This window comes from Rhinoderma darwinii, chromosome 1 (assembly GCF_050947455.1).
Source record: "Rhinoderma darwinii isolate aRhiDar2 chromosome 1, aRhiDar2.hap1, whole genome shotgun sequence".
NCBI classification, from domain to species: Eukaryota; Metazoa; Chordata; class Amphibia; order Anura; family Rhinodermatidae; genus Rhinoderma; species Rhinoderma darwinii.
The window spans coordinates 462,548,895-462,565,413 of record NC_134687.1 but is presented as its reverse complement, the minus strand read 5'-3'; the positions used below and the strand labels follow the sequence as shown (position 1 = coordinate 462,565,413).

The window sequence follows — 16,519 nt, the reverse complement described above, 5'->3', positions numbered from 1 at the left end:
CTTTTTTTGTAACTTCAAAAAGTGATCTTGAATTAAAGATTTTGTGCACTTCCATTCCTTCCTTTTTTTTTTTTTTTTTTTAAAACATAAATTAATTCTATTTTTATGTAACTTTTTTACTGCATATACTTTTTATAGATATGACTGCATGTAATGTTATTTCATAGAGGAGTCTTTGTTTTTAAGCAGAGCTGTAATGTTGCATAGGGTGTTCTGCAAAATTTAAGTGTTTAATGGAAGCCAACTCTACGGTAACATTCAACACTAGCATTCAGTGGCCGAAAGGCCTCATTACCCTAAGCTTATTTAGTCTGCCGTTTCCCATTGACTGACTTTAGTAAATGCGATTCGTTCAGAGAACTCGCAAAGCACAGTTTGTTTCTGAGTAAGTTTTACTGCGTAGACAACTACTCTGCTTAAAGAGGTACACCCATCTTAGACCTTTATGGCATAGCCACATGTCTGATATAAGTGGCTACCAACTCTGGTACCCGCATCCAGGTTGGGAATCAGTGGCAAGGTGACTGAGATTATGTAAACAGCTGTGCTATGCTGTTCCCTTAACTACCATTTACTACTAAAAAACCACGTATCTATCTCGGCTATTTCCGCAATCCCGGCTACCTTGACACTGATTCCCCACCCAGATGTGGGGTCCAGTGGCTGCCTCACTGGGCGAGTTGTGGGGCCCCCGTTTTCTAGATAGGTTTGGGTCCCAGAGCTGGTACCCGCATTGATTAGATATTTCTGATATCGTGTAGATATGGCATATATGTCTAAGATAGGAATACCCCTTCAGGACACAGCCTGTTTTGGCCTTGTGGACACAGATGATTTTTTTCAAATCTGACATGTCGCTTTATGTGGTAGTAACTTTAGGATGCTTTAACCTATCCAAGCGATTCCGAGATTGATTTTTCTCGTGACATACTGTTCTTTGTTAGTGAAAAATAAATGCAATATTTATTTGTCAAAAATGTGAATTTTTGTAAATTTAAATGTACCTACTTGTAAATTAGATAGTAATACCACACAAAATAGTTACTAGTTTACATTTCCCATATGTCTACTTTGTTTGCAGCGTTTTTTTTTTTTTTCACGTCCTTTTAGACTGTGTTCACACTGAGTTTTTTTGCAGGCAGAAAATCTGCCTCAATTCCGTTTGGAATTTTGAGGCAGGTTTTGCTCTGCCTGCATGACTATTTTGGCTGCGTTTTTCGCCCGTGGCCGTTAAGCGCTGCGGGCAAAAAAGCAGCGAAATACTCTCTCTGCCTCCCAATGATGTCAATGGGAGGTCAGAGACGTAAACACCCGAAGATAGGACATGTCTCTTCTTCCCACGAAACTGTTTTTCCGCTCGCGGGAAAACGTCTCCGCCTCCCATTTGAAATCAATGGCAGGCATTTTCGGCCGTTTTTTGGAGCGTTTTCCGACACAGTTTCTGCGTGAAACGTGTAAATAAACTCCGTGTGAACTGACCCTTATTGTTTTAGGACGTTACAAGGCTTAGAACTTTAGCTGCAATTTCTCACATTTTCAAGAAAATGTCAAAAGGCTATTTATACAGGGACCAGTTCAGTTGTGAAGTGGCTTTGAGGGCCTTATATATTAGAAACCCCCATAAATCACCCCATTTTGAAAACGACACCCCTCAAAGTATTCAAAACAGCATTTAGAAAGTATTTTAAACATTTAGGCGTTTCACAGGAATTTAAGTATAGGGGAAACTTACAAAATATAATTTTTTTTTATTTATTTTTTTTGCTGAAATTCATTTGTAATACATTTTTTTTATGTAACTCTTTTTACCAGAGAAATGCAACTCAATATTGCCCAGATTCTGCAGTTTTTAGAAATATCCCACACGTGGCCCTAGTGGGCTAATGGACTGAAGCACCGGCCTCAGAAGCAAAGGAGCACCTAGTGGATTTTGGGCCCTCCTTTTTTTTTTTTTTTTTTTTTTTTTAATGAATATATTTTAGGCACCATGTCAGGTTTGAAGAGGTCTTGGGGTGCCTAAACAGATGAAACCCCCAAAAGTGACCCCATTTTGGAAACTACACCCCTAAAGGTGTTTTTCTAGGGGTATAGTTAGCATTTTGACCCCCAGTTTTTGGTTTTGGCAGAATTTAGTGGAATTAGACTGGGAAGATGAAAATCTACTTTTTCTTTTCTGCTATAATAAAGAATTTTTACAAGAAATGGGAGAGATTGCTTTACAAATGTTGACATGCTTTTTCTCGAGTACAGCTATACCCCACGTGGTCACAAATGGGTTTTTTGTTAGAAATTAATTAACCCTTTCAGGACTGATCCTGGTTTGCTTTTTCATTGTTTTTCACTTGCTGCCTTCCAAGAGCCATAACTTTTTTATTTTTCCATCAATAGTGGTGTGAGGGCATTTTTTTGCGGGAGGAGTTGTAGGTTCTATAGACACCATTTAAAATACCATATAATGTACTGGGAAACTGAAAATAAAATTCTTTGCCATCTGAAATTGGAAATAACTGATTCCTCCATTTGTTTTTTTGAGTTTTGTTTTTACATCTTTCACCGTGCGGTAAAAACGACAACTTAACTTTATTCTGTGTCTCACTACAATTATGGTGAGACAAAATTTATATAGTTTTTATTTTTATATTTTACTACTTTTACAGACTTTATTAAATAATTGTTTTGTATCCCCACATTCTGACAGCCATTACCTTTTTTATTTTTTGGTCGATTTGAGCAGCGTCTGGGCTTATTTTTGGCGGGACGAGCCGTAGCTTTTGTTGGTACCATTTTATGGTACATACAATTTCTTGATCACTTACATTATTTTTTTTTTTTTTTAGAGCTAAGGTGATTAAGACAACAAAATCAATGTTTTTTTTTTTTTTTTTTGTTTTAAACTCTTTCTTACGGCGTTCACAGTGCCCAATCAATTACGTTTTACTTCTGCATGTCGGTAAGATTACGGAAATGCCATATGTATATAGTTGTTTTTTGTTTGTTTTTTTATATCGATTTTGCAGCGTTTGCACACTAAAATCACATTTTTATAAAAAAAATATTGTCACCATATTCTGAGAACCATATTTTTTATTTTTCAGTCAAAAAAAAGCTGTTTGAGGGCTTGTTTTTTGCGTGACGGGTGTTACTTTTTATTGGTACTATTTTGTTCGCTATTTTTTTGGTCACCACCCTTCCCAAGATCTAGAATAAAAAGTGATCATGGCTTAGTTTTTCTTTTTTTGCATTCACCGTGCGGGGAAAAATAAGTTTTATAGTTTGGGTCGTTAGGAACGCGGTGATACCAAATATGTGTACTTAGGCTTCTGTCCATGTTTTTCTGAACCTTTAACGGGCCATAGTCAGAAAATGGCATTTTGTGACTATATATTAAGCTTGGATCTGCACGTTCTAACATGTCAGTCAAAGTTGATTTCCTTTTAAACAGATTTTAGAGGTCAATGTCTATTGGATACAAATTAGTAAGTTACATATTGGTCTGTTGAAAGATGTTACATCCTAAGATTTGGGTACGATGTTAACCCGTTAGTGACCGCCAATACGTCTTTTCACGGCGGCCACTAATGGGCTTTATTCTGATGCATACGCCTTGTCACGGCGCTGCATTAGAATTAATAAACAGAGCAGGGAGCCGTTAAATCTCCCTGCTCTCAGCTACCAGAGGTAGCTGAGGGCTGGGGACATCCCTGCTCGAACGGGTGAGATCGATATCAATATCGATCTCACCTGTTTAATCCCTCAAATTTCTGTTTTTTTTTTCTATTCCTCCCAAAAAAAAAGATATTAAAAGTTAATCAATAACTTATATGTACCCCAAAATGGTACTATTAAAAATTACAACTAGTCCCGCAAAAAACAAGACCTTATACAGCTATGTCGACACAAAAATAAAAGTTATAGCTCTTGGAATGCGACGATGGAAAAACATAAAAAATAGCTTGGTCACTAAGGTTTAAAATAGGCTGGTCATTAAGGGGTTAAAACTCTGCATTATCAGTTGTGAAGTAATACTAAGGAAGGAAGAGGGACATTGGCTGAAGGGTATTGATCATGTGAAGAAAGCTAATCCTTCTGCTCAGTTTTAACTGGCGTTGGATTCCAGCTGGGTTCCCACGTAGCATAAACTCTGCGGCATTTCTTGAAACTGAGTTCTGTGTGGAAAATCCACAGTATTTACAATAGCAGAAAAATTCTGCTGCAAAAAACGTTCAGAAATTGACGTGCAGGTTTTTAAATCCGTAGCATGTAATTGCTGCTCTTTTTGTTGCGGGTTTTCCCCATTGAGTTCAATGAGGGGGGAGGGGGGATAAAACCTTAAAACCTGCAACAAATAGCAAATTTTGTGGTGGAAATGGCTTCTTATTTTATGCACTGAGAACAGGGACACGTCTCTGACAAAGCCCAAGGGGTAACAATTTTTTTTCATTACTGTTTTTTGCACCCGAGATTCCGGCCGAAAATCTGCACTACAATTTTGGTGCGGTTTTTTGGGCGGAGTTCCCTGCGGGTTCTTTGTCCGATGCGCTTCGTACTTTTATGCAGCATATACGACCTTCAGGTAATCCCTGAGTTTCCATTTAACTGCAATTTGGCTCAAAGTGAAATAAAAAAATGTTTATTTGACTGGTGCCACCATCCATTTTTGGTTTGTTGTGACCTACACAGTAAGTCCAACGTAATAGTTTTTTTTTTATTTCTAGATTTTGATTTTAGCCTTTTGCCACTGCAGACTCTCACTGCTTAGCATTGCATTACGTAGGTGCTAGGGATGATGTATGTTGATTAAAAATTGAAAGTAGTTTTTTCTCAGATATTCAAGTTTTTTCTTTTAAAATAAGATGGACTTTATTGATCACAAAAGGGAAATGAAGAATAGTCAAACAGTTTGCCACATAGGACATCAACAATACATAAAAGTACATTTATACTAAAATGAATACCTAAAATCACGTTAATTAGTTTCAATGAAGCATTAAAAAAAAAAAAAAGTCAAATGTAATTTTTTTATAATATGCAAAAGTGTCAATGTCAGAACATTTCAAGTGGTCAACAGTTTAGTTTGCTTTGGAATAGATCTAATGGTAAAGATACCTTTTTTACGCTTTCCGTGCTTGCTGTAATGGCTTTCAGTTTTGGTCATGAGCAGCACACGCTCCTAATCCCTTTAATTCGTGCAGTAATGTCACGCTTGTAGTCTTCGGCTTCCTCCTAATAGTTTTTCACCAGGATAAAAAATAAACGTCCGTTTCCCAGATATCTGATTTGTGTTTGCATGCCGGCTGCTTTGACTTTTATGTTGATTATGCCACGGCGCTGAAAGAAGTCATACAGATGTGTCTGTAATAGCGCAGATTTAGTGTATGTTTACACGGCTACACACTTCACAACTATACATCTGCATTATTGTAATAGCTTTTTTTTGTTAGACCATACACTTCATCCCAATTAATATCGCATAAATAGTCTGTGGCATTTACTGTTGTGCCGAGATTATTCTAAACTGACAGCAACTGATACATTCCAAACTCTACATAAAGGGTAAAACCTGATTCTTGGGTAATAATTACTTAAAGCTTTTGAAAAACGGAATGTACATTTTGGTTTTATTTATTTTTTTACATTACATACGAGGCGCTGTTAGACCTTCTTTTACTCTTGTAAACCATGAACATGTGTGCAAATGCTAGCGCAGATCTGTCAATTTATTGCAGCTGGACCCTCGCCTCTGTATAGGTTTACACGTGACATTAGCGGTGCAACATGGAGCCACACCACTGCTGCATTTATACAGGCAGTTTGGCCGTGATAGACGTCGCCAATCGTATCGCTATAGAATGTGAACACAGTGGTCTCCAAGGGTAGACACAACGTTGCTGCTGCACAATGCTTGTTGCTAAGCAATGTAAAGCGTTTTCATGTGAATTTCTCATTAGCTAATATTCAGAAACCTAAATTTTTGCAAAAAATAAATAAATGTAAGCCTCCATTTCTGAATGGCTTATCTGTTTTTGACAAGTTCTTATTAAATGCCCCTTTCTCGTTCGTTACATTGTGGGACACAGACCTTGGGTATATGCTGTTGCCACTAGGAGGCTTGACACTAGGAATTGAGAAAGTGGCCGCTTCTACAGGATATACCCTGCCCACAGACACAAAGCTATTCAGTCTTCGCTAAGTTTCCGTAGGAGGCAGACGCTCCTGCTATTGTAGCAGTTCTACCGTTTGTTTTTGTTTTTTTCTTTTGTTTTTTTCTTGTTTTTTTTTTTCCCCCTCTTTCATCTGGGAAACATGGTCGACGTATGTTTCCCTGTTATGGCTCCCGGAAGGTGTACAGTGTAGTCCTAGAAAATGCACTGTTGTCCCCCAGCCTCTGAATAGATGGAGCACCTGTTGCAACCTCTCCCACCAGTGTTTCCTCTTCACAAAGGGTAAACCACTGAGGAGGTGATCCTGCTGGTCGTCGTTTGGGAGATGGAGCATGAAATAGGATGTGTTACAACTACCCCCCTCACCCGTACCTTCGCTTGTATAGTGCTGACACTACCTGGGGTCCCCTGGGTTTCGCCCACCAGTCGCTTCCTATTATGTTTTACAGAATCCTAAGTTCATTATATAATCCTCCTTTATAACCACGCCATTTTCTGCCAGTTAGTGCTGGCAATGCCATTTTGCGGCTGTTTGGGTGGGTGTTTACAGAGGGCGGTCCTCTTCTTCTCCTCCAATAGCGCTCACCCCCAGACCGCAGTGGCGTGGCCTAGCTTCCCCGATCCCTCTCCTTGATTCCGACCTATGCTGCTGGGGACACAGGATCTTCTGATTGCACCCTGCTATTTTTGCCTTTCGGACAAGTGCAAGCACTCCTGAAACCAGGTAGGAACGGCTCTAGGCCTCTTCTCACTACAGGTGCCTGAACTTTGCATTCGGATGACAAGTGGTCTTCCCAACTCCCCAATCCTGTTGAGGGGCTTATTAAGGCAGTCTTTATTCCCTGTTTTTGCCTCCGCCTGGGTCGGCAGAACTGCCACTGAATGGGCACACTGACGCAGAGTCCTGGCTTCCTCCTCTCTGGGACTCCCTTAGTAGGAATTGGTTGCTCTGTTCCATCTTCTCTAATACGAGGCTTCCTTGACGCTGCCTGACTGGTGGCTCGAATTTCCGCCTCTACCTTTGCTATCGGCAATACGACAAGGCTAAAAGCTTGGTCTGCATATACCTATTCCAAGCGGTCCCTGACAGCACTTCCATTTTTAGGTTCCTGTCTCTTTGGGACCCGTCTGGACCAAATCATCTCAGAGGCTACTGGTGGTAAGCGCACGCCACTTCTGCAGAACAGTGTCAGATGACCCACCCCTGCCAAGAAGTCAGGTCCTCGTTTTCGAGCCTTTTGTGGGTTCCCACACACTGTCTTCGAGACAGCGGTAACAACAGGACCAGAAAGCCAAATCTTCGATTAAGGATCGCCCCTCTTAGTGACCCCTGACCTCAGTCCGCCGGAGCTGGTAAATTCACCTCTGCCTGAAGGTGCGCCCAGGCTCTGGTAAGGGGCAAACTGCTGTTCTTCAAGGACGTCTATCTCTACCTTATTTCGAATTCCTAAATTTAGGAAGTGGTAACCTCCAGGAACAATATCGATTTGTACCAATCTTCCCTCATAGCGTTTCTTCCAGTCCGCTGTTCCTCAGTTCACCTCCAGGGCAGCCGCCTTTTTCGAGCAATTGACTCTATGTTTATTTAAGGAGTCATTATTCCGGAGCCCCGAGCCAACTAACTTTTGTGTCGTGCCAAAGAAGGACTGCTCGATTCGGACTATCCTCGACCTCAGGCGTCACAATTCAGAAGTCAAGGTTGGCCATTTCTGAATGGAATTCCTCCGATCAGTCATCGCTTCCATGGAACAGGGGGAGTTTCTTTTCTCAGTGGACACGAAGGATGTGTATTTGCATGCTTAGATTTGCACTTCCTGCCCTTTACAGTGCTGCCTCACCATTAACAATTTTATGTCTCTTACGATCGGTCTGGCTACGGCACGGAGAGTTGTCACACAAATCCTGTCAGTGGTGATGGCGTATCGGTCACCCTATATCTTGATGACCTTTTGATTAAAGTCTCTTACCAGGGAGGACAACGTGACAGCTCTCCAGATCACTCTGGACACCTTGTGCCGGTTCGGTTGGATTAACGGCTCCATATCTTGCCTGTACCCCTCCTAGCAGGTTGTGTTCCTGGGCGTAGTATTCGACAGTTGACTGCTATTTATTCCGTCGGCAATGCGGAAACCTGACGGAATGGAGATGAACGGAAACCATTAGCAATGTTTCCGTCACCATTGATATCAATTGTGACTGAAACGGAAGCTGTGGTTTCAGTTTTGACTTTCCGTTGCGGGGTTTACCCGATGGAAACCTCTGACGGAACCCCGGAACGGAAAGCCAACGCTGATGTGAACAGGCCCGAAGCTGGGAAAAAAAAAAGTTACACTGCTAAAATATTGCTGGTGAGCTAAAAAAACAATTCCTGGAGTGCTTCTTTAATTGTTATGGGTTTATTTAAATGTTACTTTAAGGCCTCATTCACACGGCAGGGTTTCCCGGCCGTTCATAAATCGGCCGGCACCCGGCTGCATTAGGAATAATAGACCCCTAATGGGGCTATTCACACGACCGATTTTTTTTGACGGCCGGGAAAACCGCCCGTCAAAAAATAGGACATGCTCTATTTTCGGCCGGGTACCCGGCCGCCCGGCTCCCATAGAAGTCTATGAGGCCGGGTAATACCCGGCCATCACCGGGATGTGTCCCGAGTGACGGCCGGGTTTTCCGGCTCTTGCGCTCTATCTCCTCCTCACAGCGCAGAGTGCATGTGAGGAGGAGGAGTTGATGCCATTCTGATGAATGGCATCGCTGTACACGGTGTGGCAGGGCCGGGGTGTACAGCAGGTGGAGGGAGCGCTGCGCTGGCTCCCTTCTCCTGCTTGTTTTAAAAGCGCCCTGGCCCGGCGACACCTTTGATGGCGCCGCTAGCAGCTGCTGCTGCTACTACTGTAGCGACGCCACTATAGCAGAGCGGGGAGGTATCTCCCTGCTCTATGTGCTAGCCGCACTTTAGCTCCTTGAAGGAGCGGAATCCCCGTGTGTTAGGGGATTCCGCTTCAGGAGTTTCCCCTGATGTCACTGCCCAGATATGGACAGAGACATCAAGCGCTCTGTCCAGGAGCGGAATCCCCGAAAACACGGGGATTCCGCTCCTTCAAGGAGCTAAAATGGAGCTAGCACATAGCAGAGCGGGGAGATACCTCCACGCTCTGCTATAGTGGCGTCGCTACAGTAGTAGCAGCTGCAGCAGCAGCAGCTGCTGCTACTAGTGGCGCCATCGAAGGTGTCGCCGAGCCAGGGTGCTTTAACAAGCAGGGGAAGGGAGCCAGCGCAGCGCTCCCTCCACCTGCTGTACACCCCGGCCCTGCAACACAGTGTACAGCGATGCCATTCGTCAGAATGGCATCAACTCCTCCTCCTCACATGCTCTCTGCGCTGTGAGGAGGAGGAGATAGAGCGCAAGCGCCGGGAAACCCGGCCATCACTCGGAACACATTCCGGTGATGGCCGTGTAATACCCGGCCCCATAGACTTCTATGGGAGCCGGGCGCCCGGGCGAAGATAGAGCATGTCCTATTTTTTGACGGCCGGATTTCCCGGCCGTCAAAAAATCGGTCGTGTGAATAGCCCCATTAGGGGTCTATCATTCCTAATGCAGCCGGGTGCCGGCCGATTTATGAACGGCCGGCACCCGGCCGGGAAACCCTGCCGTGTGAATGAGGCCTAAAGCTAGCCGGCAACTCATGTCTTGATGTCTTCCTAGCGAGAGGAGTATCAAATGTCTTTTCCCCCAGCCGTTTTCAGTGCAAATGTATATACATCCTCAGATTTGCTGTTCAACTCAGCTGTAACCTGCAAGGGCATATTAGATTATTTTCTCCTGCGCTGCCTAATATGACACACTCTGTAAAATTAGTGTTTATACTGCCACAACAGTCATGTAATGAAAGTAGTATTTTATTTACACCTCGCAACCATTTCTTCCCAGATGCACTTTTATCTAAAAAGCTTGAGCTGGTAATGGCTTGTAGAAGTAACCTTTTGCTCATGTTAGTGACATTAGCAGCAAATGATTCAGCTTTCCCAGTAAGAAGGAAAATATAATGCTACCACATCTTTGGCTTAGGAAAATGTAGATTACTAGTACACTATTCTTGAAATCCGTTTCAGTATTTCTGACCATCACTAAGGGCCTGTTCACATCAGCGTTGCCCTTCCGTTGAGAGGTTCTGTTGGCGGTTTTCATCGGGTTAACCCCTCAACAGAAAGGCAAACTCAAACTTTAGCTTACGTTTCCCTCGCCTTTGATCTCAATGGTGACGGAAACATTGCAAATGGTTTCCGTTTGTCAGTTTTGACAGGGTTCCCTAGTTCTTCACGGAACCAGTAGCGCAGTCGTCATTGTCTACCGTAAATTTATATATTACGTGTCTGTTTTTGGAAAAATGGGTCAGGGCTAGCGTTATAACAATGATTGGCAGGGGGAAACTTCTATTTTGGGTGGGTGTTTTGTGTAAACAAAAAATATTTTATATATATATATATATATATATATATATATATATATATATATATATTTATTTATTTTTTTTAGCACTTTATTTACCTTTTTTTTTTATTATGGTCTGTACCTCAAAGGTCAGACAAGACCTGTGAGAGACTTTATTTTTTTTCTTCTCTTGCACCATTTTTTTCCCCCACTGTAAACAGGGGAAAACAGCTCTCTTATAGTGAACGACTGCGCTATTCTATCAAAACAACGGAACCCTTTCACATTAGCAAAGTTTCCGTCACCATTGAGCTCAATGGTGATGCAAACAGAAGGTTTCCGTTTGCCTTTCCTTTGAGGTGTCCCCCCCACACACGGAAAGCTCTGACGGAATCCCTCAACTGAAAGCAACGCTGATGTGAACACAGCCTTAGGGCCTGTTCACATCAGCATTATACACACAAGAAAGCTCATATAGCAATTGAGTTGAAGGGCTAGGTGCTATGCAAATAAAGCATCCTCCCTAAATACAAGAAAAAGGCAACTCCTATAGATTCATATATAAACAGGAGGAGAAAAAGGAGCTAAACAGCCAAATATAGTAGAATTACATACTTTTTATTTTGCACATAAATACACATAACATGTTAAAAGTTACAAAAGGACAGAGACTCTAGTTCCAGTAAAGCACAACAAGAAAGGCTCCCAATAGTGGTCCAGGGGAGAGTTACAAACACTCCAGATGCAGAGTTTGGGGTATGGGCAAGATGCCAAGTGATATGAGTGAATAGTTATACCCTAACATAATACAACCTATATATAAAATAAACCGGATTAGGGATAAAGATGAATCACTGGTAACTAAGTCCACGAACTGGTCAATCAGCCCCAACCCCTCTATCCAGAGATGGTCTTACCCATGATACGTGAAACGGGAGCCTTTCTTGTTGTTCTTTACTGGAACTACAGAGTCTCTCTGTCCTTTCGTAACTTTTAACATGTTACTTTTATTTTGCACATAAATACACATATGTAATTCTACTATATTTGGCTGTTTAGCTCCTTTTTCGCCTCATGTTTATAACTGTTCACATCAGCGTTGTCATACACCCAGAACTGTGACTAAACCTACATCTATCTGGGGATGGTAGGGACCAGCATTAAACTAATTAAAATCCCCCAGGGCAGAATGGGTGGAGTGCAAGATCAAAAAATGGAGGCAGTCCCTAACCCCACATATATGAATTACATAAACACAAGTTTGAACAGCATATTCTGTGTGTACGAGCAGCGTTATAGACCCACCTTATAGAGGGTGCCTTGTCGTGGCGGGTGGGCTCACACAATTTGATCAAAATCTCTCTATCTGATAATTAAAAGTTTTTTTTGGTTAACTGATCACCTTGCCTTTTTTCTTTTTAATAGCTTCTGTGACGTCTACATATTACAATTATTACATGTTGCCAGATGGGACATACTGTCTTGCACCTCCACCACCAGAAATGGATCCTAATACTGGCTACAACTCATTGCCAGCCGATGACTGTGCACAAATTGCAACTACTCCACAATCCAACATCTCACCATCTCTAAACTATGGTGAAACCAACACATTAGTCCGGGAAATGTCTGCAGCAAGGTAAACACAGGCCACTGCTGAATGGTTTGGTTTACTACCGATAGTTGGTTTGAATGTATTTCTCATTAGTTTGCGCTCTCCTACTTTTGATGCCTATACAGTGGGATATGTAGCGGCCTTCCGCCAGCGCTATTGGGTTGGGAGTTCTCTTGATGTATACCTCTGATGGCAGGTAAAAATGTGATGTGAAAGGGTGGCCTTACTAGTAACCTAGATGTGTCTTGAAAAGCTGTCATTTTCACTTAGCTAGACCTAAAATGTAAAGAAGTCCTACGTCCCTGATTTTAAAGCCCTTTAAGAACATGTAAAATAAAAACTCCACTTTCATTCTTCAGTTACCAAAAGCTTATATATTTTCTAGTCCTCCTTTAATTTGTTTCCTTTTAAATATATTCTTTTCATACATTGCCTTAGCTTACTTTAGTTAAAGGTAGAAGTTGCCTGCCCAGTAGCGGCGACGCATCTCAAGTAGTTTGCTGACGATACCTCTGCTTTGCTTTCCTGTAGCTCAGTATTTTTATCAGTATATGCTGTGGAATTCGCATTCTAGCTACCAATATTTTATGTGGCTGTATAGTGTTGCACATAGTGATTTGGAGTCCTCAGGATGGACAGATAGCACCAACCACCCTTAAACTCTGGTAGAAGTGTTGTCCTTTGGAAACACTGAAAACTGAGTTACAGAAACCAAAATCCTGCCCAATATGCAGACATTCTTCCATTTCCCACCTGTCTTGGGCTATGGTCACACAGGTTGGATAAGCTGCGTAAAAGCAAGTCACGTATCCGCCTTGGGCTCCACAGGGAATTCTGCCTGAAAAACGCACCAAATTGTGGTGCAGTTTTTTGGCCGGATTGGATGCAGAGGTCACATGGGATGAAACGTCGTCCTAGAAGGCCGGCCTGGATGAAGATTTTTTTTAATTTTATTTTATTTTCTGAGCGGTGTTTTTTTTTTTTTTTTTTTTTTTTTTTTTCGGCAAAATTGCAGCTTTTCCGCCGCAAAAATTGCAAAATTTCATTGTTGCGCGTTTTACCTCCCCATTGAATTCAATAGGGAAAACCCGCAACAAAAGAGCAGTGATTATGCAAATACAATTGACATGCTGCGGATTAAAGACCGCATGGCAGGTCAATGTCTGTGTTTTTCCTGCTCATCATTTACGCCGCGTGTGGATGAGATTTGTTCTTATCTCATCCACTCTGCTGCTACTGTATTATCTTGTGGATTTTCCGCAACGCAATCTACGGTTTTTGCGCTATGTGTGAACTCACTCTTCATCTTTATCTCCTTATAACATATACCCCAATCAATACTACCTGCATTTTTATATATAACTATGTATAGTAGATCTGCAAGTATTCTATTAGGAGACTGCTACTTGATCGAAGTAATCAGACTTTAGTGCCCTCTGCTATGCAGGCACAGTGAGGTTTTTTTCTTTGTAGTTTGTCGTTTTTGAAGCTTGCGGTCTATTCTGGGTTATTACATTTCCTATTTTTCCACCTTTTTTTTAAATTAAGATTTTCCATTTGGTAGCACATATAGTAGGTTATTATGATTTAATACTACTTTTTTCTGCTGACCTGCCTAGTACAGATAGTGAAGTTTTATTCTGTAGCAAATACTTAGAACAGATCCTTCTCTGCCATTGTGCACACTCTCTAACGTTTTGATTAGTTTTTGCAATGAATGCTTTCGCTTTATTAAAGTATTCTGTAGTCGTTTTTTTTTCTCTATCTTGCTGGCCCCCTTTACATCTTGTCTTTACCTCCATAGGAAGGCTGCAACTTATCCCACTGTATAGGCTTACAGTGATAAACGTCGACCCTGACCCCCCCTCCCCCTCCCTCCGGTCAGAGCACTATTTGAAGCAATGTGACCAAAGAAGCTCTTGATGTTAGTGTCCAGATATGGACAGTGATATTAGGAATTAAAATGATGCAGTTACTGGCCATATTCTATTGTGGTTATACCCCCTCATATTTGAGTGTGGTTTTCAAGCCGAGATGAATGCTAAACCTAGAAAAGGAAGGATCAGACTGGACATAAGAAGATTTTACCCGCGCTGTTTGTTTCCGGAGCATGAAGACAATCCGGCAGCCAAACAGACCTGTAAAAAATGTTTCCCCCAAAGAACGCATGGGAGGCTGTGCGAAGTTAAAGGGAATCTGTCTGAGGTTTTGAGCCATCCCCCAAACTGCCATCACCGCTAAATATGTGACATGGAAACCAGTTAAAACATCCCCATTTTGCCAATCATACTGCTAGCGTTTCAGAGTTTTAATCACTCACGCGTCTTATGCAAATGAGAAGTCAAGTGTCAGTTGGGAGTTTTAACCATGGAAGTGCCTTGAGTTTTCTGCTGTAAACCCTCCCAAACTCCTCTGCTCTTGATTGACATCTCTACCGGTCTCCTGGATAGAGCGACGGATGATGCTGGCGATCAATAGAGATGTCAATCAAGAGCAGAGGAGAGCGGTTTGGGAGTGTTTACAGCTGAAGACTTAGGACACTTTTCTGGTTAAGGAACGCCCAGAGGACACTTGTCTTCTCATTTGCATACAATGCGTGTATTATTGAAGCCAAATTCTCTGTGTTGCCTTTATGTTCTGAGAACCCATTTCAACTTTGTTTTATTTTAGCACATTGGCCCCAGTGGTTGCCATTATTCCTCCGCCACCTGATATTCAGCCTGTCATCGATAAACTAGCACAGTATGTGGCTCGGAATGGACTTAAGTTTGAAACCAGTGTACGAGCGAAGAATGATGCAAGGTTAGTACTGTCTTCTGATGGGATTTTGTTTGACATTGGAGATTGTGTGGAGCTTTGCTAAATCTTCTTTGTTGTCTTAAAGAGGCTCTGTCACCAGATTATAAGTGGCCTATCTCCTACATAATGTGATCGGCGCTGTAATGTAGATGACAAGTGTTTTTTTTTATTTAGGAAAACAATCTATTTTCACTAAGTAATAAGCGATTTTAGCATTATGCTAATTACTTTCTTAATGGACAACTGGGCGTTTTTTTACTTTTTGATCAACTCGGCGTTGTAAAGAAGAGTGTATGACGCTGACCAATCAGCGTCATACACTTTTCTCCATTCATGTAATCAGCGCATAGTGATCCTATGTGCTGTCACTCACATTAACGTTACTGAAGTGTCTTGACGGTGAATAGACATCGCTTCCAGCCAGGACGGGATGTCTATTCACAATCCCGACACTTCGGTAAAGTTTGTGTGGTACTTATAATGTGGTGGCAGAGCCTCTTTAAAACACAGAGTAGGGCTTCATGCACATTAATGTATTTTTCATCAGTAATTACGGACAGTAATTACTGGCAGTAATTATGGACACATTAATTTCCATTGGCCACGGACCCCGTTCAGTATTTTTACTGATGGGTGTCCGTGCTGAAAAAATTATAGAACCTGTCCTATTCTTGTCAGTAATTACGGCAAGGACTCTCCCATAGAAGTCTATGGGAGCTTCCATAAATACGGACGGTCCGTGTTTACGCAAGTGTTGCTATGCAACATGCTGATAACCATTTGCATCCTTGATGCAGTATGGACCGTATATACGGATGCCTACGGATCCGTATTTACGGACAGTATTTCGTTATAGATAAAAATACGGTCGTGTGCATGGGGCCTTAGGGCTAGTTCAGTGTTTTTTTTTGGCATGGTTTTTGACCTGGAAACCGCGCCGAATAACAGCCGAAATCTCCTCCTATTGATTGCTATGGGAGGCGGAGGCGGTTTTTCCCCGCGAGCGGATAAAAAAAAAGCAACATGCAGTTTTTTTTTTCTCGCATTTCTGTCTGACTTCCCATTTGAAATCAATGGGAGGTAGAGAAAGCGTTTTTGGTGCGTTTTTTTTTGCCCCCAGCACTCAATGGCTGCGCCCGATAATGTTGCATACACTGCAGGCAGGGCAAAATCTGCTTCAAAATTCCTGAAGGAAGCGTGATGCAGAGTTTTCTGCCAATCAAAAAACCGGTGAACGTACCCTAATGGATGTATTTTAACAGTGTTTTGTTTTTTTTGTTTTTTTTTGTTAGGTTTGAATTTCTGCAGCCTTGGCATCAGTATAATCCTTACTATGAATTTAAGAAGCACTTTTTCATGCAAAAAGAAGGCACTCTCATTCCTCAGGTATGGAGAGCTGAACATGAAATACATTTAATTAATAACAGAACTGTCTCATGTAACAACCATCTGTGAATTGTATCTTTTACTGAAGCCTCTTTGTAAAATCGCCCTACTATGCAATTTGAG

The 16,519-nt window shown here is 41.9% G+C and overlaps 1 protein-coding gene across 3 annotated transcripts in view; it reads left to right on the top strand.

The window, feature by feature from the left end:
- Positions 1-16,519, top strand: part of SFSWAP (splicing factor SWAP) — a 140,207-nt gene that overhangs the window by 19,330 nt on the left and 104,358 nt on the right. For all 3 annotated transcript variants that reach the window (XM_075833096.1, XM_075833115.1, XM_075833107.1), the window contains 3 exons: positions 12,022-12,235; positions 14,882-15,013; positions 16,303-16,396. In XM_075833096.1, coding sequence (XP_075689211.1) covers positions 12,022-12,235; positions 14,882-15,013; positions 16,303-16,396 — 440 coding nt within the window. The remainder of the gene's footprint in view (positions 1-12,021; positions 12,236-14,881; positions 15,014-16,302; positions 16,397-16,519) is intronic.